At 42.0% G+C, this 24,642-nt stretch overlaps 3 protein-coding genes across 3 annotated transcripts; all 3 read left to right on the forward strand.

Annotated features, from left to right (window-relative positions):
- The first annotated feature begins 433 nt into the window (after positions 1 to 433).
- Positions 434 to 7,084, forward strand: lap3 (leucine aminopeptidase 3). Its single transcript, XM_084931713.1, has 13 exons — positions 434 to 638; positions 809 to 927; positions 1,009 to 1,063; positions 1,150 to 1,255; positions 2,233 to 2,392; positions 2,486 to 2,650; positions 3,597 to 3,755; positions 3,857 to 3,981; positions 4,087 to 4,175; positions 5,984 to 6,086; positions 6,195 to 6,274; positions 6,353 to 6,465; positions 6,590 to 7,084. The coding sequence occupies exons 1-13, from the start codon at positions 540 to 542 to the stop codon at positions 6,774 to 6,776; spliced, it is 1,560 nt and encodes a 519-aa protein (XP_084787839.1). The 5' UTR covers positions 434 to 539; the 3' UTR covers positions 6,777 to 7,084.
- Positions 7,085 to 7,467: 383 nt separating this feature from the next.
- med28 (mediator complex subunit 28) lies at positions 7,468 to 11,045 on the forward strand. The gene is made up of 4 exons (XM_084931714.1): positions 7,468 to 7,659; positions 10,014 to 10,080; positions 10,160 to 10,272; positions 10,408 to 11,045. Exons 1-4 carry the CDS (start codon positions 7,501 to 7,503, stop codon positions 10,609 to 10,611), a joined length of 543 nt encoding a protein of 180 aa, XP_084787840.1. The 5' UTR covers positions 7,468 to 7,500; the 3' UTR covers positions 10,612 to 11,045.
- Positions 11,046 to 13,273: 2,228 nt separating this feature from the next.
- klhl2 (kelch-like family member 2) lies at positions 13,274 to 24,283 on the forward strand. The gene is made up of 15 exons (XM_084931715.1): positions 13,274 to 13,753; positions 15,854 to 15,973; positions 16,070 to 16,176; positions 16,290 to 16,411; positions 18,507 to 18,669; positions 18,834 to 18,943; positions 19,034 to 19,150; positions 20,240 to 20,389; positions 20,467 to 20,584; positions 20,779 to 20,976; positions 21,114 to 21,215; positions 21,481 to 21,609; positions 21,791 to 21,931; positions 22,025 to 22,168; positions 22,745 to 24,283. The coding sequence occupies exons 1-15, from the start codon at positions 13,686 to 13,688 to the stop codon at positions 22,771 to 22,773; spliced, it is 1,818 nt and encodes a 605-aa protein (XP_084787841.1). The 5' UTR covers positions 13,274 to 13,685; the 3' UTR covers positions 22,774 to 24,283.
- The last annotated feature ends 359 nt before the right edge of the window (positions 24,284 to 24,642 follow it).

The following is a 24,642-nucleotide window of genomic DNA, read 5'->3' on the forward strand; positions in this document are numbered from 1 at the left end:
CTTTTATAATGGACACTTGCTGTACCTACTACTAATATTGATCAGAAGAAGACTGATGATGCTTTTTAATGTCAAGCTTGAAAGAATATTTATTAGTAGATTCATGTTATAGTCAAAAATAAAAATACTGAAGATAAATACTGTGTGTGTTTTTATCTTTTTGCAGTTTATGTCAAGATTGTTTTACTTAGTGAAGTCAAACAAAGGCGATTGTGTCAGTTTATGTTACAGCCATTTTAACATACAAATAAGGAACCCGTGAAAACAAATATAAAGTGTTCATTAAAAGTATGAAGTTGCTACATGTTTTTCCAGCTTTAGGTCTTCTTAAACTGCTTTGATCGCCAAATAATATCACCAGTATCCGTAATACTGGCTCTTAATCAATTATCCATCTGCCGCTAGGTGGCGACAAAGGCCCCTCTCCGTCGTCTCACTGTGACGTACAAATAAACGCGACCGTTCGGCTTCCTCTCGCATATGCTCAGTGTACGACCTTTGAAAGTGATTTATTTGGGCTCTCGGTGTGTGTGCAACAGATGACAATGTTTCTGGTGAGGACAGCTGCATGGACGGCGGTGCGGACAAACTCCTGCAGGTCGTTTTGTGTCTCACACACTCAGCTGAGCGACAGAAAGGTGAGTTTAGCATCTGGTGACAGTTACATCATCATCATCATCACACGAGACTCATTCAGTTTCAGATCAATTCGGCTCCGTGTGTTGGTTCAGATGCTCTGCAGGTTCATGCGTGAGAATGTGGCCGTCTGCATCTTTTATCATATTAAACTGTGTTTGTGTGTCTGCAGGGTCTGGTGCTGGGAGTGTTTGAGAAGAAGGAGGAGGATGAGGGCACTCTTCATCTGACAGAGGCGGCTGCAGGGTTTGACAAGTCTCTCTCCGGAAAGCTCTCTGAGCTGCTCAAACTGTGAGTCTCTGTTACCTGCAGACTGAGAGTGAACAGCATTCTTTGTGTGCGATTAGCCTCATAAACATTTGTATTTCCCAGCTCTGGGCCTGCACTCAAGAACGGCAAAAGCAGAGTATTTTATGGACTTCACAAGGTAATAAGGTGTGACTTTGTGTTTATAAACCCCCGTCCCCTCAGTCTAAGATCTCCTGATGAATGTTGTTTGTGTGTCTCCTGCAGGACTTCCCATGTGTAGCAGTAGTCGGTTTGGGTAAGAACAACGCAGGTGTTTGTCGCACAGAAAATTGGGACACCAGCAAGGAGAACATCAGGCAGGCTGTGTCAGGTATGCCGTTGGTGTGTATAACAGGAGTAAAGTGTTGTGCAATATGGCTTAAATGTGTTATGGACTGGTTCTTATATAGCACTTTTCTATTCTATTTGAGCACTCAAAGCTTTATACAACATTCCCCATTAATACAAGCATTTTCTTTTTAAACTTCAGCGAACACTTCATCAGCCAGGGATCAATCCACCAATCTTCTGATTAGTAGATTATCTCACCCATCTAGCCATCCATCCTCTTCCACTTATCCAATACATGGTTCTGGTAGCATTCCTACATATTTCCAGTTCCTTATGATGGATCTCAAGGTGTGAGATATGCAATCTCTCCAGCGGGTTCTGTGTCCACCACGGGATCTCCTTGCAGTTGGGTGCGACTAGAAAAGCTCCATTTGGAGGCATCCCAACCAGATGCATGAACCACCTCAGCTGGCTCTTTTTTTTTTTCTTTTTCTTTTTTCATCTATGACCTATCCCAAAGTCATTGACCTTTAATTGTATCAGCCACAAAGTTAACTCTGCCTTTTCTTATTCCTTCTGTTTGTTAATCAAACAGTCATGCTATAATAATCTGTCTGTGTGGAAACTGCTGTTATGCTTTGACATCCTTAGAAATGTACAAGTCTAAGGTGCGTTTGCGAATGGGTGCTTGCGTAATCCGTGTATACCGTAATCCGTGGGTACTGGAGCATAGCACAGCACCTCTGAAATGCTTTGGATCTCAAAGTGAAAGTAAAGAAAAAAAGTGCATCCTCTGATTCGGACACGAATGTAACCTATCTTTAATGCCTCTGGGATGTTTAAAAGGTAAAAATAAATGCATCATATTTGACCTTTAGCTCAGAGGTAATGCAGATTGTCACCTTTAGGTTCTATTGCACAGCATTGCTTCTGTTGCATGTTACATCTTCATCTGCACTCATTCGGGTTTGTGCTGAATTCGTACCTGGTTTGTTTCTGTCATTCATGCACGTTCAGCTGGCTGCCGGTTGCTTCAGGACCTGGAGGTGAGCCACGTGGAGGTGGACAGCTGTGGTGATGCCCAGTCAGCAGCAGAAGGCGCCGTTCTGGGATTGTTTCATTATGACCAGCTCAAATCCAAGAAGAAGACCAAAGTAACAACGCAGCTTCACGGCAGGTAGATCCGAGAAACTGAAGCTCGCTGACTGTCAGAGGTTTTTAACGCTTTAAATACAGCGACATGCTACTTCCTGTGTCTGACTCTTCCTAGCGCTGACGTGGTCGGCTGGGAGAAAGGCATCGTGTATGCAGAGGGCCAAAACCTGGCACGGCTTCTCATGGAAGCGCCGGCCAATCACATCACGCCTACTGCTTTTGCCAAAACCATTGAAGAGAAACTGGCTCCACATGCTGATCGAGTCACCATACACAAGAGGTGAGTGTTTCGTTAATCATCATCATCCCCGGCACCGCTTTCAAAATCAGGAAGAAAAAAACATTGACTTTAAACTGTTGCATGTTTCAGGGGAAACTTTTCCATGTATTGTCATAAATGATCATAAAACTTCTTTTTTTTTTTTTTTTTTAAATCTACTTCTGCTCTTTTATTTATTTATTTAGCTCTGAGCACTGATTTGGTTGTTGCAGTCAGTTACTTTATTTGTTTATTTTCATAATTAATTCACTGGGTGAATAAGCATTATTATTATTATTATTATTATTATTATTATTTAATGAATGAATGTATTTATTTACATTTTTTTCATATTTTTTTTAAAGTCATGGGCTGATCTGTTTTCTGTCATAGGGGAACTGATTTTCTTTGGGCTTACCATGTTTATATTGTGTAATAGACACACAGTGGTTAATTGATATAAAGCAAAAGCTGTGTGTGGCCTTTAGGCATGGCACATAGTCTTATAAACAGATAAACAACAGAGCATCTTCAAAGTAACTGCGCTTTGGCATCTAAGAATTTCCCCTCCAGGTTTCAGGACCCTTTCAATTCAGTTTCCAATTTCGTTGTACTATTGTACTAGGTATGACTGTGCAATGACAATAAAGATTTATCTCTTATCTCTCAAATTACTTTGCCTCCTCTCATCAGTTTCTAATCAAATACTGTACAAAATGGTCCCATTCCCCCGACTGAAGGCATATAAAAAATATTTTTTTATGCATCCGTTCTTTTCCACTTACCTAATTTAAGATCGCAGGGGGGCTGGAGCCTATCCCAGCTGCCACAGGGCGAGAGGCAGGGTACACCCTGCACAGAATAGCTCCAATAAGTGAATTACTGTTGTATATTTACCGATCCTGTTTTTGTTCTGAAGAGTAGATGAAGTAGAAGAGTTTTTGTCTAATAAACTGTGGCATTGTAGACCGCAGGCTTGGATCGAGGAACAACAGATGGGAGCCTTCCTTAGTGTGTCTAAAGGTTCAGAGGAGCCCCCTGTCTTCCTGGAGCTACATTACAACGGTTCTCCTGACAGTAAGCAGCCTCCGCTGCTCCTAGTGGGGAAAGGCATCACGTTTGACAGGTAACACACAGCAACACGGGCCGGGATCAGATACTGTAAATGTCTCACTGAACTTTTTCATTACACCATACAGTGCTGTCTTTACGATTCTCTGTCTGTAGTGGGGGCATTTCTCTGAAGCCCTCTGCCTCTATGGATGCGATGAGGGCCGACATGGGTGGAGCTGCCACGGTGTGCGCCTCCATCGTCACAGCAGCATCTCTGAAACTCCCTGTCAACATTGTCGGTGAGCATCTTGATATGAAATACCCTGTTTGTTTGTTTTTTAAATGTATTTTTGTCATACATAATATGTGTAAGTCTGAGCACTTCACTGCCCTGATTCATTCAGGTCTGGCCCCCTTATGTGAGAACATGCCCAGTGGAAAGGCTACTAAACCAGGTGATGTTGTCAAAGCCAAGAATGGAAAAACAATCCAGGTTAGTGGAATCCTGAAATGGGCATCGAACTGCTACCTGAGTGTGCTTGTGCCAACACTGTGGCTCAAGTGTTGGAGCGTGCCATCTACCAGTCAGAAAGCTGATGGATCAATTTGCAAGAACTTGGAATTGCTTCTGATTGTTAGAAGGTGCTTGGACATGGATTAAAGTGCTGTAAGAATGTGCTTGTGGCTGGTGTTTATTATTAAGGGGGAAAAAATCCAAACCTACATGGCCCTGTGTGGAAAAAGTGATTTCCCACTAAACCTAATAACTGGTTGACGACCCTTGGCAGCGACAACTGCAATCAAGTGTTTGCGATAACTTGCGATAACTTTTCCAGCACTGCGGAGGAATTTTGGCCCAATGATCATTGCAGATCCCAAAGGGTTGATTCTGTTCGTCTGGACGTAGCGTTTTCAGTGGGAGAAATGATTTGTCACTCATCCAAATGACTTCTTCAGTCTCAGCTGACTGCAGGTTTCCCCAACCTTATAAACAGTATATTTGTACAATGACTGAAACTAGCCCACTGAATGAACAATGGGCTGTGAGGTCAGTTCCTTGATCATTAATATGCAGATTGTAATGACCATTGATCAACAACCAATTAAGCCCAATAATTTGCAAAATTGTTGTAATTCAGCCCCACTGGAGGGTTTTCAAGCATGAGCTGCCTTTTTAAGGTCATGTCACAGCATCTCAATTGGATTCAGGTCAGGACTTTTGACTAGGCCGCTCCAGCGTCTTCATTTTGTTGTTTTTTAAGTCATTCCAAGGTGGACTTGCTGGTGTGTTTTAGATCCTTGTCCTACTGCAGAACCCAAGTGCGTTTCAGCTTGAGGTCACGACTGGCTGGACAGCCTCCTTCAGGATGTTTTGGTAGACAGCAGAATTCATGGTTCTATTTACCACAGCAGTCCTCTAGGTCCTGAGGCAGCACAACAGCCCCAGAACATAACATTACCACCACCCTATTTTACTGATGGCATGACGTTCCCTTTCTGAAATCCTGTGTCGGCTTTATGCAGATGTAATGGAACACATACCTTCTAAAAATTCAACTTATGTCTCATCAGTCCACAGAATGTTTTCCCAAAAGTCTTGGGGATCATCAAGATGTCTTTTGGTAAATGTGAGATGAGCCTTTATGTTCTTTTTGGTCAGCAGTGGTTTTTTCCTTGGATATGCCATGGACGTCATTTTTACCCCCTCTCTCTCTCTTATTGTTGAATCCCGAACTCTGACCTTAACTCAGGCAAGTGAGGCTTGCAGTTCTTTAGATGTTGTTCAGGATCTTCTGTGACCTCCTGGATGATTCATCGACGTACTCTTGGAGTAATGTTTTGAGGCCGGCCATTCCTGGGAAAGTTCGCCAGTGTTCCATGTTTTCTCCATGCCTGTATAATGGTTCTCAACATGGTTCATTGGAGTGCTTAGAAATGATTCTGTAACCCTTTCCAGCCTGATAGATCCCAATTACTTTGTTTCAAAGGTGTTTCTTTAGATCATGGTATGATGTGTTGCTTTTTGAGATCTTTTAACCTGTCAGACAGGTTTTATGTAAGTGACCTCTTGATTCAACAGGGCTGCCAGTAATCAGGCCTGAGTGTATTTAGTGAAACTGAACTCAGCTTTCCAAAAAATGTGGTTAATCACAGTTAATTTATGATTTAACAAGAGGCACAACTACTTTTTCACACAGGATCGGGTAGGTTTGGATAACTTTTCTCTTTCACACCACTGTAAATACCAGGACATTTACTGCATGTGTACAGTTGTACAGTGTTTTTGTTTCTGTGTTCCAGGTTGATAATACAGATGCAGAGGGCAGACTGATCCTCGCTGATGCTCTCTGTTATGGACATGTCTTCAACCCCAGAGCCATTGTCAATGTTGCTACGCTAACGGGTATGATTTCTCCAGCAGTTTGTTTACACAGTGACATCAAATTTTCTTTATGCTGCAAGATATTAATCATAGACAAATGTCAAAATCGTGGCGTATTTTGTCTTCAAGGTGCGATGGATGTAGCGCTCGGCTCAGCGGCAGCAGGAGTCTTTACAAATTCTGACTGGCTCTGGGAGCAGCTGCACAGGGTACTGCAGATACACGTTAAAACACGGTGCCTCAGTTCATCAGCTCTTCTGTTAACGTATGTGTGTCTGTGTTTGTAGGCTAGTGTTGTGACAGGTGACAGGGTGTGGCGGATGCCTCTGTTCCAGCACTACACCAAACAGGTGACTGACAGCCAGCTGGCTGACCTCAACAACATTGGCAAGTACAGCCGGTACGTATCTGTGTCTCATCTCCTGTTAGAGGCATCGCTGCAGCAGAGAGACGTCCAGTCAATGCTCCAGTGTGCAATGAATTGGAATTTTTTTTTCTTCTTCTCATGAGTGATTTCTTTTTAGTTCGGGTGGTGCGTGCACTGCAGCTGCATTCCTGAGGGAGTTCGTCAAAGCTCCTCACTGGGCTCATCTGGACATCGCCGGTGTGATGAGTAACAAAGACGAAGTCCCCTACCTGAGGAAAGGCATGTCTGGAAGACCAACACGTACACTGGTGGAGTTTGCTGCTGGTCTAGCCCACAATGGCTAAAAGGAGATGGACAACAAATATTGATTAGACTCTTTCCCAATCTTCTAGCAAGACTCACCAGTGTAGGAACAGACCGAGGGCCAAACACAATGGTCAAATGCCACACAGTGTGAAACAGGCCACTGGATAAACTGATATAATTATATGAAATGGAGATATTTTTGTAAAACATCTGAGCTTCACTGTTTCCATAAACCACATGCATCAGTCTCAGACCAGTCCCTGGTCCTGTTGTCATCCTGAAGCTGTGTAGCATCAACAGTATTTTTTGTAGTATGAATAAATAAATTCTTACTGGTAAATAAAAACTGTTTTGTATGACTGTCACTGTTCAGACATGCTCTATTGAGAATGGTGCACCCACACTAAAGTGGGAAAACCGTTTCTTTGAGGACAAAGACTTGTACATAGGGGTGTTTAAACTACGTTTGCATTCCACTACAGTGATGCAGCTGCTGCCAATTTCTGGTACATAACTGTACAAAATATAATGAGACATTACTCAGAAGCTTTAATGTATATAAATATATAGATTCCTATCATCTCTCAGGAGGACGCTTTGACTAAATTATGTCCCCCACAAAAAAGCCACAGACCAGAAAGATATTGCCACTGTATCCCAAAAGATGTACAAAAGGTTGTCCACCTAAGTTTGGCTAGAAAGCTCTGTAGACTGTATACGCATGCGCGGATTGTAGAGGGGAAAAAAAACAATCATTTCAAGATGGCTTCGTCCATGAGTGGGATGTTTAGCGGCCAGCAGCCTCCTGGTGCACATCCTGTCGGGGGTCCCGGCGGACCGGGCCAGCCGAGTTTTGCTAGTGCCGCTCCCAGGACGCAAGGAAACAACACGCTGGTGGATGAACTGGAGGCTTCTTTTGAGGTAGGAGTCTTCAGTGCTGGCTTCCTTTAGCTGTGCATGCTAACTGTCGCTAGCAGCTTTAGCCGGTGAGAGTTAGTGTTTGTTTGCTGGTGCTGTTGTACCGCAGGGTGTACCCATTTTACATTCAAGTCCTGTTCTTCAAATTATTAAAAATAATAATAATTATTATTATGAGCAAGTATTGTGGCGTGTAACAAAGTCCCAGCCTCGCCCCCTGTCTGTGCCCTGCTAATTAGCAGACATTTGGTAACAAACACACGGGCTGCTGTCTTTTTTCTAACACCTAAAACACCATAATCCTCCCTCTTTGTCACTTAACTAAAGTTAAAAAGAAAAACGCAATAGACACACACTTCACACATCATGCACACCGACTTCTTTGTTGGTTTAATGCGCTATGCTTCTAGCATTAAGCTAGGCATACACTGTGCGATTTTTTTTTCTTCAGTCGCGTTATTCAGCTCCTGCTCAAACTGTACGATTGAGTCGCAGGTATTAGAAGTTCGTAGGTCACGATACTATACGGCCCGATGCTCTGATGCAACCTGAGTGCTCATACTGTGTCTCTCGCTCTCCCTCTCTGTCTTTCACTCACACAGCCCCCCCCCATCATCAACTTTGCTAAATTGCTAATGGAAAACATTGACCAGGCAGCTGCAATTGAGCAGCAATGTCTATCCAACTCTTTTCACGGTTGTTGCGGTCGTTTTAATTTTGTGACGCCACGTCGAAATGTCTCGGCTGAGCTTTGTGTCCAGATCACACGCTGCACTGCCACGCTGAGTTCTCTTTGCACAATATAAATTACACGAAGGATCTTCTCACATGCGTCTAACTGCTTTTGGTTGGGGACCTTAGTTCTTCAAAAATAGCTGTGGTTTTATATTGTGAAATCGGTTTCAGCATGCCTCTGGAAAAATTTACAAGATGACAGAGCTTGGAGACAGACCCGTACAAACACTTTCACACAAATGTAATCTCCAAAGAAAAGGGGTACAACCACAGATGTCCCAGTGGATATCCACAGATAAAGAGCTACTATCAGACCTCGCTGCCCGAATGAATGCCATTTATGTGCCAGGTGTTTATCACCTGACATCAGAGACCACTGTGAATAATGCTGCTGTCAGAGTAAATTTCTGCACCTAGTGACAAACACAAGAATGGAGCTTTTTAATGCAGACTGTATTTAAGTTTCACTAAGGCATAAACATAGAAGTAGTTCTAGTTACAGTTTTTACGAGCATTGATGTCTTTAACGTATTTATCCTCAGTTGCAAATCAACAGCATTGCTAATTTCTTTGTGTAGGTTGGAAGGCAGGTATTATTCACATATTTTAAAGTTTAATTAATCTATTTGGGGACAAGCAGTCTAGAAAACTGCCTGGACTCAAAGCTGGAACATCACTCATTCCACATCAAATCATCACTTTTTTTAAAAGAACATTTTCTGCTTAAGCACCTTTGATTCGCTTGAAAGTTTCAGGGTTTGAAATTTATAATGATTGCTGTGAAAATTTAGCTTCATTTGTTAAATACTATTTTAGATATCTAGGCAGTCTGAGGCAGTGTGTGATCACAAATATCTCAAAAACTTTAAAAAATAAAAGCATGACAACATAACAAGTATCAGTTCAACATTTCTGGTACAGCAAAACAATTAAGATCGGGGAAAATGGGATTAGTAACTCATTTCACGTGAGTAGTTCAGGTTTCCCTCTCCACATGCCGTAATTAGCAGTTCAGTGCAACACCCTTACCCTAATACTACGACTGCTACGCGCACTCAGGGATCGGCAATCGGCATGTTGACTACTGCCATGAATGCTGCAAGACTGTGAACTTGTTTGACTCCCCAAGGCAGATTTCAGGGTGAGAAGAAACATGCTGGAAGTGGGTCAACAGATCATTTTTCTAAAAAGTATCTGATATAGAAAGGTAGCATTTCACAGAAATCATCATACATGTCATAATAATAATGGATTGCATTTATATAGCGCTTTACAATTCCACTATTCATTCACACACTGGTGGAGGCAAGCTAGAGTTGTAGCCACAGCTGCCCTGGGGCAGACTGACAGAAGCAAGGCTACCATATATACCATCGGCTCCTCTGGTGGTAGGGTAAAGTGTCTTGCCCAAGGACACAATGATTGAACCGGCGATCCCTGAGTGCGCCGGATCCCAGGGATCGAACCGGCGACCTTCCGGTTACAGATGCGCGTCCCAACCCCCTGAGCTACGGTCGCCCCAGATTTTGGACCTTTGGACTTTAAAAGTTTTAGCCAAATTTGAGATGGTTGAGCAGAATGTCTGTTATGATTTAAGAATGTTGTCTCTTTTTATTCTTTAGGCATGTTTTGCATCCCTGGTGAGCCAAGATTACGTTAATGGAACAGACCAGGAGGAGATTCGAACAGGTCAGTGAAGCACAACACTTTTTATTTTCCACATTTCACATTTTAGTCCGTATGCTGACATGTGTTGTGCTTATTGTAGGTGTGGACCAGTGCATACAAAAGTTTCTGGATGTGGCTCGGCAGACTGAGTGCTTCTTCTTGCAGAAAAGGCTTCAGCTGTCTGTGCAGAAACCAGAGCAAGTGGTGAAAGAGGTAAACTATTGCAATGGGTCCACTTATGTTTCCAATAAATTTCCTTGTTATTTGTGCAAAATAAAATAAACAACTAGTCATGAATGTATGTATTATTCATTTTTCTCAATTCGTCAACTTGTCCTCTCACTTCAGGATGTGTCAGAGTTGCGTAATGAACTACAGAGAAAAGAAATGCTGGTTCAGAAGCACTTGACGAAGCTACACCACTGGCAACAAGTGCTGGAGGATGTGAGCGGCCAGCATCGTAAACCCTCAGACCTTCCCCCTCCTGGACCGCTGGCCTTTCTGGAGCAAGCCTCTGCAAATCTGCCCCCTGCCCCTTTAAAGCCAAACTAACACACCACATGTACAGTCACATCATTTGAAACTGCCCCACTCTCAAAATGTGCTGTTATGCATCCAGTGTGTGCAATAAACTGCATGGAAACAGCAAAACAGTCGCTTGCCAAAATAAAGACTTTTGCTCTGCAAGGTTGGGATTGACCTGAGTCCGCCAAGGCTGGCTGGAGATGACACAGAAACAAGATATGTGAGCTTGCATTCATCAGTTGTGCATGCTTCATTTGAAGTAATGGGCAAATAAAGTCTGTATTTGAAGGATGGCAGAGTAATGTGACTATCTAAAACGAAGAGCACTTTCCTGCAGAAATGTGGGGAGGTTATTACAATATTTCTACAGTTTTTTTCCTCTGTTTTCATTTATGTAAATATTTTCATTGTTGATTTTTTTTAAATTGTAAAAATAAAATATGAGAATTTTTGAAACTATACTGAAGTCTTAGTTATTTTTTAGCAGAGTGCATTTTGTGATATAGTGATTGAAACAGGTTTGACCTCGCCCTGTAAAATTTCCAAGGTGTACTCCTCGGGTTTATTGGTGGGTAACAAATGAGTAGTACTCAACCTCTAAAAGTAGCTTTGCATCGTTTTCTGATAAAACACTGAACCGAGCCTTTGGTGCAAACCAGAGGGTCAGTGTTTAAATGGCATGAAAGGATAAAAACAATGGGTTGTGGCATTTTGGTCCAGTATTGATACTCCTTTAGAAATCCTTCAGTTTTGTGGAAATTAAGTATTACATCAATAGAACGCACATGAGACTGTAGCTCAAAAAACATAATTTACAAATAAATTATTTGGAATGTCCTCTGTGTTTACATAAAAACAAAATAACATTGTTATCTTGGCATTATGGTTTAAACTACCTGCCAACAGCTTTTATTCCAGGTCACCACTACACTGAGTGAGTAGTGAGTACAGAGCATTATGAAAGCATGTTGTCTCTGATGTAATTGGTGTCTTCACACCACAGCAGATTTGTTCTGCTCATTCTCACAGCTCTTGCATGTTCACAAACAGTACAGCCAGGCAAAATATCCTCACAGATGGTGCTCCGAGGACAAAAATTTCTGCAAATGGGTCTGTGGTCCTGACATGAAGAAACCTGGATTTTAAATGTAATACTAATGTGTTTAATTAGCAGTTATCCACTCTTTTAGTACAGTTTCTGATTGACATGGACTACATTTAACATGTTGTACAGTGTGTATCTAATGCAGGCAGATATCTAAATTGACAGAAAGACTAATAAAAAACATAAATGCTCATGTATGTCAATTTTTGACTTCCAAAGACATGACTTGGGAGAGAAGAGCAGAACATATTAGTCGCAAGGATGAGATATATGAGTATTTGTGGTCATGTTTGCAAGATACAGAAAGAATTATTAGATAATGAAGCAATCAGTCTCAATCAGATCTCATTGTGCAGCATGACAATAGCCCCAGGCATGTACTGCTGTATACAGGTTCTGAGTAACTGTCCAAATAATGAAATAAAAGTAAACTGATAAGTGAGAAATATGATGCCAATGAAGGAAAATTTTGACTTACAAAGTAAAATGCTAAAATAAAACTTTGTGCTTGATGATAAATAAAAGTTTTGTAATCCTATGTTTAAATTTAATCAAAATTGTGACTTACTAGGAACAGAATAACAAGAATTTAAGCCAGTAGTGTAAGATATAAAGCTAAAAGACATAGAAAAGAATAAAATAGAATAAAACTTGATTGTCATTGTACATGTACAACGAAATCGTGGGTGCTCCACATCAGCTGTGTTGGAATAAAATGTAAATAGTAGACAGCAGGAATAAATAGCATACAGGAGAAATATATACAAAAACAATAGAAAGATACATCGGAGAACAAATTGCAAAGTGCTTCGAAGTAGTGCAAAGAAAATTTTTGTTAGATATTATAGTATAGTATTATTTTATGTGTTTATTTATTTATTTTACTACAAAACACATTGGTCTTAACTGTGCATATAAATAAAACTGACTTACTTAATATAATACTACAAATTTCGTAATAAAATCAAAACAGAGAAATGCTAAGGCAGGTTTAGCATGAGGCAAACACTCAGTAATATGATATCTAAAATCTGAATCCATAGTATCTAAATTCTGCCACGAAAATTTAAAATTCCAACTTACTGATTTATAAATTGACCTTATTTAATAAAGTATAACTTAGACTTTAAAAATCTAAAGTTTGAGTCCTTTAATCAAAATCGTGGTAGTATATCAAAATAACTTGTTATAGTTTATGAAAGTAAATCAAACACCTTGAGTTTGTAGCTGAAAATGATACAAACGTAGATCATAAACAGTCAACCAAGTCAAATTTATAACAGGATCAAATTTAGAGTACGAGGTCAAAACTGTGACATTATAAAGCAGTTTCTGATTTACAAAGTCAGATTTAGAGATATAAAAATTTGGGCTTGATGAGAAGCAAAAAACATGTTTCATGTTCTTATTTTTAAGTCTTTACAGTGTCACTTTACAGTTTCCCCTTGTGATACTGTAAATGATTTATAATGTAAGGTCCTCTGATCGTGTTTATGAGCTGTCTCTTTATGAACAAATTGAACTGAGTGTTTGTTCAGTTTCGTGAGTCTCCCACAGCTAGAGGGAGACAGCGCTTTCTTCTGGGACGCCTTGGCTGCTCAGAAGACCGTCTTTACCGACATGTCCTTGTTTGTGCGTTTTAATCAGCGATTGGAAAATAACAGGTATCCTTGTCCGTCCGCCTCTCGCACCCATAAACACCCAGGAGTAAAAGAGAGGGGACGCTGAGTAAAAACAACCCCCGTCTGAGCCGGCGGTGTGCGCCTTTCCTGCGCGTTTTTCGGCCCACATAAGGAGCAGTCCGCTGGGTACAACAGCCGGACTGAATCGCAACGTGTCTGTGGAGAGTGTCACCGCAGCAGTCGGGCTGTGTGTTTCTATGGAACAGGCTGCTTTAATGGGGCTGTCGTCAGCCCGTCTCTCCGCCTCTGGACAGATGATCGCCGTGATTCACGCCTGAATTTAGACCCATCGAAGACGACACTGTGGATATGGAATGGTGCATGCCGCTGGGCCAAGTTTTCAGCCTCTGAAAAACACCAGAATCATGGACAGTCATCCGCTGTAAGTGCAAAAAGCTGCTGAATCTCTCTCTCTCTCTCTCTCTGTGTGTGTTGACGTTTCCCAGTGGCTGCTTGACGGATGGTGCCGCATTGACAGAGATAGCGGCCAGCCGGTGTGGCTGCTCAATGACCGGGTGGGGAGGACTGATACCCGGGGACTGTGGCTGCAGGATCAGGCTGCAGGCTCTGTGGTGGTGTCATAACGTTGTGCTTGTTGGTCTAACGCCTCTGTCCGGCACTGAGGACGTGTGCTTCACAGCCGTGTGTGGGTGTGTGGGTGTATTTGTGACAGAAAACAGAGGAGCAGCATGTAAATGTACATGTTGAATGTTTGATTTCAGGAGAGGGAGGGCAGAGGTGTGCGCTCAGAGGTGCGAATAACAAAGTAATTGTGCGGATTATATATCATATACTTCTAGTCCAGCACAGTTCAGCCAACCTGATCGATCTGTTTTTAATGAATAGTCAATAGTGAAGGTTTAAAGTGCACACATGGTCTTATCAAACACCTTGGGCAGTCAGAAGGTTCCATCTTAGGTTAAGCCTAATCAATGTTGTACGACATACGCCAGAGTCTCAAACATGAATGGAAATCTCTGTAGCAGGACTTTTCCTGTTCTCTCTCACAACCTCTTCAGACTTATCATGAAACCCTCAGGAGAAGGGCCCCTGAGTAGAGCTGCTGGATTATGGTGCCACCTGAGAGTGCTACTTGATTCATCAGTATAATAATATCTTACACACAGGAGTCATTTTTCTTCTAAATTGTAACTCATATTTTTCTCAGAACATTTTCGCTATTAATATTGAATAAGCACTTTTATTAGTGCTGCAGTGTTCTTACATTGTTTCACTACTTATGTCAGTGACTGGAGAACTTATGCAGGGTGTGTTTGTATTTTAAGATGTGCAGCATCTTCTTCTCACCTCAGCAGATCACCCGCCTCCATCTCTCCTTATCCCCAGCATCCTCCTCTGTCACACCAACCCTCTGCATGGCCTCCTTACCTACAACCATGAATCTTCTCTGTGATCGTCCTCTTTTCCTCTTTTCCTGCGTGGCAGCTCCATCTTCAACATCCTTTGCCTGATATATCCACTCTCCATCCAATCCATCTCAGCCTTGCCTCTCTAACCTTTTCTCCAAACTTCTCAACCTGAACTGTCCCGCTGATAAATGAATTTCTAATCCTGCCCATCCTGCTCACTCCCAATGAAAATCTTAACATCTTCATCTCCTTGTCAGTGCCAGCGTCTCCAAACCATACATCATAGCATGTCTCAGTAATGATGTGCAGCATCATACAAATGCTGACTGACTGCATTCTATGTAACTACAAATTATAACAATAAACAAAAACAATATGAATTTGCATGCAAAACGTATAACTTTGGCAACATTGGCTATGTGCTAAACTGCTCTTTCAAACACAAGTATCAGCAGTGTCTCAGGCAGTGCATCCCCTATTCTAATCATAACGCTAGTGCAACAACAACAGTTAATAATATCAACAATAATAATAATAGAATTTATAGCAGAACCGTTCAGCTTTTACATGCTACAACTGAGAGTCTGCACCTTGTTGATATAAACTAATAATTAAGGTCTTTAGATAAGATTTTAAACAAGACAAAGCACTACCTGATACTGCAGCTTTGACTGGACTGCTAAACAGTTTACAAATGAGCGTTTAATCTTAATTGTGGTCTCCTGGGAAGATGCCTTCTTTACGCGTGTGAAAATCAAGCTTGGTCCTGATACAGCGCCCTCTGAGTGTGTGCGTGTTTTTTGTCAGGAAATCAGGAAATATTACACCGTCAGTTTCCAAATCAACAGTAATTTATCTTCTCTAGGAGATAAACCGGCCGAGTCGGGGTTTAAAGTGATTGCAAAGACACTTTGGAAAACTTAATGAGAAGTTAAACGCAGTGTCTGATTGTGCTTTTGGTTAAAGCTATGGTGTTTAGAAGTGATTCTAAACAAAAAGATGTCCTCACTGTGATTGCCGTGCACCAGGAGACCCGAGTTGCTCCCAAGTTACGCGTTTTGTGTTCACTGTGTGTTTGCTTCTTGTTTACGTATCTGTACTGTTCCTCTCAGGTGCACTAGACTTTGTCCACACTCTCTGGACAAAGAGGACGGAGTGGAAAGGCACGGTCCCGTCACTCTGAACCCTCGCCACATGAGGAAGGCGTTCAAAGTCATGAACGAGCTGCGCAGGTGTCCCACACTGTCTCTTCAGTTATTTGTTGCCTCGTCCTCACCAAATCCTTTCTGTAAACTGTAACGGTTTCTGTTTCCTACTCATGTGTGTAGCCAGAGCCTGTTGTGTGATGTGACCATTGTGGCAGAGGACGTCGAGATCGCTGCTCACAGAGTGGTTCTGGCTGCTGGGAGCCCTTACTTTCACGCTATGTTCACAGGTAACGGCCCTCCTCCATTCTCATCTATTCGGTTCCTTTCATTGTTTTTAGTGCCTGACACAGTTGCTACCTTTGTAGTGCTGAAAAGCTAACGTGTGCACATGTACTAACAGGCGAGATGGCAGAAAGTAGGGCAAAACGAGTGAGGATAAAGGAGATGGATGGCTGGACTCTGGGCCTGTTGATTGACTACATCTACACGGCGGAGATACAGGTCACGGAGGATAATGTGCAGGTAAACACACACATGCATTAGCTCAATAACTACAGCCTGGAATCACACTGAGCAGGTTTGCAGCATTTGCAGTGTCACACTGGAAACTCGACAGGAAGCGATTTACCTGTAAGGCAAAAATAACATTTCAGTTCAAGCTTTCTCGATGCATTAAAGCTCATTCACATCAAAGGCTTTGTTAGCTTCACACAAAAACACGGTCTCTTTGGTTATCAGGTTAAGGTGAAGAGTTAAATGGTTACTTTGAAATCCAAACTTCTGGATGGTGATCAGTAAGTTAGACCTGATTGGATTGTCTTTAAAGATTTAATAGAATAGAATAGAATAGCCATTTTATTGTCATTCAGAAAATACACCAGCTAGTGCACATCAGAATGAAATTTCTGTACATTTTACTCACCAACAGACTGTATAATTTAGTAAAGAGCCTAATCTAAATTTAAATGTATAAAATATATTTAAAAAAAATAATCTAGCATATATAGATGTAAGAATATAAGAAAAACTTAAATATATACATATTATTAGTAAGGAAAAACTGTATAGGATCTGAGCAAATTAGGAAACAGGATATTATGGGTGCTTCAACATGCTGGAAAACCTTAACTTGGTGAAAACGTCCAACTTTTCAGCAGGCCAGCCCCAATGCTCGCCGTCTGAAAAATAAACAGCTTTTTTCCTCATACCTGATCATGCCACGCAGTTCAGGAAGTAGTCTGCCTACAAGGTGTAACATCTTTGTGATAAACCCTGGCATGGATATGTTTTCGGGCCCTTGCCGGCATTAAAATAAACAAATTGAACAAACGGGTCTGCCTAATCTTTGACTTTTGTAAAAGTAAGAAAAAAACATAAAATCTTTTCATTTTTGAATGGGGGGGGGGGGGGGGGAGGTGGGGGTTGGGGGGTACCACAAACTATTCTGGGTTTTAACCTGCTGGCCAGCTGTGGGCTTTCTGTGTGGGAACTCTGGTCTCCTCCCATGGTCCAAAGACTCATATGTTAGGTTAGCTGATGATTCTAAGTAGGTCATATACATGATATCTTTCATATTTTCCATATTATGTCTTCACGCTTCTTAAGCTTTTCTTATCTTGGGATGACTGTGGATCAGGAGGTAAAGCAGGGTGACTACTAATCGAGAGGTTGGTGGTTTGATCTTACATTGCTAACACTGGTAGGCTCAGTGTTTTTGGTGTTGTGGCTCAAGCAGTCTTTACTAATCGAAGGGCTGGAGGATTGAAATCTTTTAACTCAGTAGGAAGTCGTGTATTATGATCAGGGCTTATGGTCGGGTTAAGGTCTGGAGTCTGGAGCCCAGGGCCAGAAGCTAGAGAGACAAGGTGGTGCAGCGGTTTGTACTGTTGCCTCACAGCAAGAAGATCGTGGCTTCTAATCCAGTCTGGGGCGTTCAGTGTTTGCATGGGTGCTCTCCTGATACTTTAACTTCCTCCCACAGTCCAAAGACATGCAGTTAGTGGGGCTGGCTTAACTGGTAATTCTAAATTGGTGTGAGTGTGATTGGAAAAATCTCCTGGGTTTCAGGAAAAATCTAAAACTTGCATCTGTATTTAAATAAGGCTGTATTTAATATTGGGTGTCATTTAAAAAAAGATGACACTGACCTGGATGACTAAGTTTTTCTGACGTAAATATTTCTGAAATGCGTTCATGAAACGATGAAATGTGATTTAATCAGGCTTTTTCTCTAGAAGTTTTCTACTTGCTTTAAAACCCACGAAATTAAACCAGAAAAGCAGTTTCCATCTTTGAATAGATTTTTTTTTAAACTTGGGAAGGATCAGATCACCACAGTGCAAATAAAGGCGCTGTAAAAGATGCTCGTACAGCATGTGATCACTTTGATTGGTAGCTGTGCTCTAAGCTCAGCTGAGTTTATTTTTAGGTTTTCACTTCTTTCTTGGTCTAAAAGTTGAAAAAGACTGGAACAGTTTCGTTAACGTAAACTGTCAGTGAGTCAGAGATTGCTCTTCTGCACACCAGGCCAACCTGTCACCGCTCTAAATGTACTGATCTGTACGCTGTGGCAGTAAAGCCGAAACCTGTGCGCAAACCTCGTGTTCTTGTTTCTCAGGCGCTGTTGCCTGCAGCGGGGCTGCTCCAGCTGAACGAGGTGAAAAAGGCTTGCTGTGAGTTCCTGAGCTCTCAGCTTCATCCGTCCAACTGCCTGGGAATAAGAGCCTTCGCTGACCTACACGCCTGCTCCCAGCTTCTCACGCAGGCTAACAGCTTCGCAGGTTTGTGCGTTCAAAAGTCTGCATGTGTGTGGCAGCACTTCTTGTTCCTTTATTTAAACGAGTCCACGTGTCTGGGAGGATCTGGGGAGACAGAATGAGAACAGGTGTAATTAATGAAGTTGTGGAGAGAAGCAGCTGTGTTTATCTGCAGTTTGTGCCCGCAGAGCAACATTTTACAGAGGTGGTCGGGAGTGAGGAGTTTCTTAATTTGGGCATGGAACAAGTGTCCAGCCTTATCGCCAGCGACAAGCTCACCATACCCTCAGAGGAGAAGGTACGCTCTCTCGTCGTTCTCATTTTGCACGTATAGCAGAAGTAAAAACTTTACAATGATGTGCGTGTGCCTGTGTGCGCTGGTGTGTAGGTTTTTGAGGCCGTCATAGCTTGGGTCAACCACGATAAAGACGTCCGCCAGGAGCATTTGGCTCACCTGATGGAACATGTCCGCCTGCCGCTCCTCTCCAGAGAATACCTGGTGCAGGTGTGTTTAGCTGCTGTTCTTTAATCTGCTCTTAAATGAAGTAGAGTTAAAGTTTTATGCACTATCAGCTGCCAGTAACCTTTTGTGTGTCATCCTTTTTTTTTTTTTAAAAAGAAACTGGGCTGGTGTAAAACCTCCTTAATGTTTTTTTTTTCCCATCTCTTTGAGTGATGTAGAAAAGCACTATATACAGAACATGAACCACATGTAGGTCAGAGAAAGAAAAGGGTGATTAAAAGTGAATTCAGTAAAAAATGTGGGAAATAAAAGATGAAAGAGGGGCTGACAGGAATAAGGTGCCACAGTAAATTATGAATGTAGACAATGTACACAATATAATGTAATTTATACTTTTTAAAGACTAGACTCGTGCGAGTGCAAACAGTGCAGCAGAGCAGTGCTTCAACATTCAACGATGGCCTGTTTTATTGTTTCTGGGACGCTCAAACAAGCTCACGCAAGAAAGGAAAGCTTTCTAATTCTGTCATCTTGCTGGTGAGGTTGGTTATGACAGGAAGATGTTGTGTGTCTGTGTGTCTCTGTGTGTACACTTCACTGATGTGTTGAAGATATCTATAAAAAACAAAACTATGATGTAAAGTGAATGTGTGCTTCACTTGTCAAAAAGGGCACTTTTATTGAAAGTGATGAAATTAAAAATATAAATAAATGTTTGTTTTTCTTTGTCACTTCTTTTGCTTTAAAGAAGTGGATTTGATTATTTCTTGGTGCAAAACTGAGTGCAGTGTTTGCTGTGGCTGAATCTTTTTTACAGTAAAGTGGCAGCGGCTGAAGTCCTTTAGCATTTATTTTTACTGAAAAAACATCATGCCCTTGTACAAATACCAGTCATTTCCTGAATATTAAAAAACATTTTAGTTAACAATGCCTGCTGACAGTATTCAGTTTGATATAAACACACTTTGACTTATATATTTTATAAGCCAAAGATTTTTTTTTTTTTTTTCACTTTTTTATGGGTTTTTCTTATGCTGACTTTAGCTCAGAAACATCACACTCACTGCGATGTACTGTAACGGTAAATCATGCAAGCTGATTGGTTCCTCCCTCACTGTTCACTTGTGTCAGCGGGTGGAGGAGGAGTCTCTGATTAAGAACAGCAGTGCCTGTAAAGACTACCTGATTGAGGCCATGAAGTACCACCTGCTGCCGGCCGACCAGAGAGCTCTGATGAAGACCGCCCGCACACGCATGAGGACTCCAGCCTGCTGTCCTAAGGTACTAACACACTATGAACACTTACATCCACATCAAAACAGCATGTGCTCTTGTAATGGCATCGCTGTTGTGCGTAGGTGATGGTGGTGGTTGGCGGTCAGGCTCCTAAGGCCATTCGAAGTGTTGAATGTTACGACTTTGAGGAGCAGCGATGGTACCAAGTGGCTGAACTCCCAACTAGGAGGTGCCGAGCAGGTAGGAAACCCTCAGTAATCATAATAAATGAGCTGAAGAATGTCACCTGAAGGCTCCTCGGATTAGGCAGTTTGATTCTCATCCTACCAGGATTTTCCCAAGAAAAAGTGAGAATAAAAAATACATAAAGTTTTATGTCACTCAGCACTGATCAGGAGAATGATTGATGTTTTAAACTTTGTGTTCTCTCTCAGGTGTGGTGTATGTGGCTGGATGTGTGTACGCGGTGGGCGGTTTCAACGGTTCTTTGCGCGTGCGGACGGTCGACTGTTACGACCCGATGATGGACCGCTGGACGAGCGTGAGCAGCATGCAGGACCGTCGATCGACGCTCGGGGCCTCTGTGCTCAACGGACTCCTGTACGCTGTTGGAGGCTTTGACGGCAGCACAGGTCTGCTGCTGCGATTTTTAATTCGTGTGGTTGTGACCTCGGCGCGTGACGCCAAATGTCCTTTAAAAATGTGACAGCGGAGAATTTTCAAAATGTTTGACTGCTGTATCTTTGATTGACGCTCTGCGCGTTTGCAGGTCTGTCTACGGTCGAGGCGTATAACGCTAAGACAGACGAGTGGTTCCATGTGGCGCCCATGAGCACCCGACGCAGCAGTGTAGGAGTTGGTGTTGTCAATGGTGAATATGATTCCCAAACTAAAATCAGCTTTTAGAAATAGAAGGTGAACAAACTAACAGAAATACCTAGTCTGGCAGGAAAAACAGCTTCAGTAGAGCTCATATTTTTCTTTTTTAAAACAAACCACTATTACAAAATACTACAGAACTACGATATATACTATGGCAAGAGCGGTGTGATTAAAAATATCATAGTTCCTCCATCACTTGTGTCTTTTATCCGCCCCTGCACCTCGTTCTAAATTATGGATTGCATGTTTTTCAGGGATCCTTTATGCTGTTGGAGGTTATGATGGAGCCACCAGGCAGTGTTTAAGTACGGTAGAAGCTTACAACCCTAAAAGCAACACGTGGAGCTATATAGCAGAGATGGGAACAAGACGCAGTGGAGCAGGTGTGTCAACTTTTGAAGTTATTTGTGTTTAAAATACTAAATGGAACAACTGATCTGTTTGTCAGTACAAATCTTTACTAAAGTTTACTTATAAAAGAGGACTAAATGAAAAACATTGCATAGTGTGCTCCTCTGAGTAGATCGTGATCTCTAGTAAGTGCATGTCCAATGCCTTCCTCAGGTGTGGGTGTATTAAAAGGTTTACTTTATGCTGTGGGGGGCCACGATGGTCCATTGGTGAGGAAGAGTTGTGAAGTTTATGATCCAGCCACTAACAGCTGGAGACAAGTAGCTGACATGAACATGTGTCGACGTAATGCAGGTAAGCAACACGGCGTGTGTTCACCAAGCAGCCTCGGATGTGTGGTGCTCTTGTGTTAGATGTCTTTTAATCGTTGTGCGTTTGTGTGTGCAGGCGTGTGTGCTGTAAATAATGTACTCTACGTGGTGGGAGGAGATGACGGAAGCTGTAATTTGGCCTCGGTGGAGTTCTACAATCCGATCACTGACAAGTGGACGCTACTGCCGACCTGCATGAGCACAGGTCGCAGTTATGCAGGTCAGCGCTCCACATATGGAGCCACACAGTTTTCAATGCTTTCTTGAAGTTGGCTTTTGTTATTTCTTGTGGTTACTTGAGCCATACTGTGCAGAATGATTTAGAAAGGGGCGCTTTATATTGGAAGGTAGAGGCCCTGCAATAACATAGAGAAAACTGCAACAATAAAATGAATCCTCTATGAACAAGCAATTAGCAATAGTGGGAAGAAAAAACTCCCTTTTTAACAGGAAGGAAATCTCTGGCAGAACCAGGCTCACAGAGGGGCAGCCATCTGCCGTGACTGGTTGGGGGTGAGGAGAGGAAAACGGGACAAAAGACACACTGTGGATGAGAACCACTTAATAATAACTAAAGATTCAATCCACAGAGAGTGAAGAAGAAACACTCAGTGCATCATGGGAAACCCCCAGCAGCTTAGAGCTATTGCAGTGCAACTAAAAGAGGATTCAGTCACCTGATCCAGGCCATCACTATAAGCTTTACCAAAAAGGGAAGCCTGTTGTATAAGAAAACGAGGATATAGTTGTTACTATATATATATAAATATAACTTATTTTATTTCTGTTACTTCAGGTGTGACTGTGATTGACAAGCCCTTATGACTGCTCTAAACACCTGCCGCTGATTGGGAGCAGAACGTATTCTCCTGCTGAATACTGATCTTGGATCTGTCTACGATGCCAATGCTTCAAATGTTGGGCAGCATTAGCACAGGCACTGACGAAGATGAAGGAAATTACAAGAATGTTGTTGAAGATGACGAGGATTTTTGCACTTACCTGAATGGGGGGAGCTGTAACCAACAAGGGGATCAAACCTGTGTTTTAACCCCTTCCCCTCCCATCTCTCGTGGCAGGACTGCAGCAGCGACTGGACAAAGCTGTTTGAAGCATCTGTGTACCACTGCAGTGCCACAGAAACGCTACTGGTATGAAGCTACTTTAACTCCAGAGTTATTTTAACATTAGTAATGTTAGCTCAGAGAAAGACCACTGACCTGCTCCATGGGAGAGGAAGGCAGAGAAGGACCATTTGGGACTGAAATGGGTTTCTCTTTCATTTTTTAAAAATCCTATTGAGAAGTGAGTTGTGTGTGCGTGTGTCTGTTTGTGTGAGGGCTCATATTTGTGTGTGTGTGTGTGTGTTCGCTAGCATTTAAAGGTGCTCCGTTGCTTGCACATGTGAGCATGTGTGTTTGTGTGCATCTGGTGTGGTGACGCCTGGTTCGATGCCGCATGAACGCACTCCGTGTGACCTCCGATCTTTTACAGTGTTGCAGGGTGGCTGCTCAAGAGTGCCTGAATGTCAAAGTACGGTCTGTCTCCCTTTCTCCTCTATTATGCCTTCAGTACTGTTACTGGACAGAGAGTGGCTGCTGGTCTGGGATAGAGAACACACATTTTGACTTCGGGTAGGATGCGATGGCTGTGTTAGCTCGCTTTCAACCAGAACAGCAACATGAGAAGCAGCTGTAGCAGGTGACGGCGTGCAATTATTCTGGAGGAAGCTGACTTTGATTGGAGCCAGGAGCCTCGTTCACCTTGCCAAAAAAACAAAACAGTGATCGGTAGAGGGGAGAAAAAAAAATACAAAAACCAGTTGGATGTGTCACCTGGCAGCCATATTTAGTGTGGTTGTAACCACTCATGACAACAGCAGGCTGAACTCACTGCATGGTTCCTGTCTCTAACCTGCTACCCTCCAAACCGTACCCTCTTCTCGTTCGGTGTAGCAACTGTATTAACTACTGCACACCCTGACATACTATGAATGTGCCAATTTTAATATGTCTCTTCTTTTCTGTCTCTCTTTTATGACTCTTCTTCACTAATCTGTTCTCTCTTTCTGGAAAGTGACCAAACTTACTGTTGAGTTTTTGTTTCTTCAGTCTCTCGCCTCTCCTACTATATTGAGAACTTGCTACAAATAGTAACTGGTATCGCTGTTTCTTGTCAGTGTATTGAGGAATGTCATGTAGGCTAATGACTTTGACAATGTTTCACTACTTGTTTTATATTATCATTAATAAATATGCTTCTTGTATTTAAAGCTGTGAAATGATATAATCCGTTTTTAATATTTTGCCAAATCAGTAAAACCTTGAAATGGAAATTGCCGTGTGTGATGCTTTACTCCTGTTACAAAAACTGATATTTCATAATGCCCATAATGCCTTTTGGTCATTTCTCATTACTCTAGTATATCTGGTACAAAATACACTTCACAATGCTTTATTCTGTTTTAAAGGCAAATATTGTATTTTCTTTCTCCTTTAAATGTATCGATGAAGCAAATGGAGAGTAACACAAAGCATTTTTTTAAAATCTTTTTTCTTTTTTTTAAATTGACGCATTAGATGCATTAGTAATTTAAATTTGCCAAAAATACTTCTGTTTCTTGGACTGTAGGGCTTTTATAGTGTGGTCTACAGTTATGTCCATAGTTAGGCAAAACAATAAAATTAGTTTGTT

This window comes from Perissodus microlepis, chromosome 6, assembly GCF_051167445.1.
Source record: "Perissodus microlepis isolate ML-2025 ecotype Zambia chromosome 6, ASM5116744v1, whole genome shotgun sequence".
Lineage (NCBI taxonomy): Eukaryota > Metazoa > Chordata > Actinopteri > Cichliformes > Cichlidae > Perissodus > Perissodus microlepis.

Coding starts and splice junctions, on each gene's coding strand:
- lap3 (XM_084931713.1), top strand. CDS start 540: ATGACAATGTTTCTGGTGAGGACAGCTGCATGGACGGCGGTGCGGACA. Junction 3,756..3,856: donor AAAGGCATCACGTTTGACAG/GTAACACACAGC, acceptor CTCTGTCTGTAG/TGGGGGCATTTCTCTGAAGC. Junction 6,466..6,589: donor AACATTGGCAAGTACAGCCG/GTACGTATCTGT, acceptor ATTTCTTTTTAG/TTCGGGTGGTGCGTGCACTG.
- med28 (XM_084931714.1), top strand. CDS start 7,501: ATGGCTTCGTCCATGAGTGGGATGTTTAGCGGCCAGCAGCCTCCTGGT. Junction 7,660..10,013: donor AACTGGAGGCTTCTTTTGAG/GTAGGAGTCTTC, acceptor TTTATTCTTTAG/GCATGTTTTGCATCCCTGGT. Junction 10,273..10,407: donor CAGAGCAAGTGGTGAAAGAG/GTAAACTATTGC, acceptor CTCTCACTTCAG/GATGTGTCAGAGTTGCGTAA.
- klhl2 (XM_084931715.1), top strand. CDS start 13,686: ATGGTGCATGCCGCTGGGCCAAGTTTTCAGCCTCTGAAAAACACCAGA. Junction 18,670..18,833: donor GCAGGCTAACAGCTTCGCAG/GTTTGTGCGTTC, acceptor TTGTGCCCGCAG/AGCAACATTTTACAGAGGTG. Junction 22,169..22,744: donor CACAGGTCGCAGTTATGCAG/GTCAGCGCTCCA, acceptor CTGTTACTTCAG/GTGTGACTGTGATTGACAAG.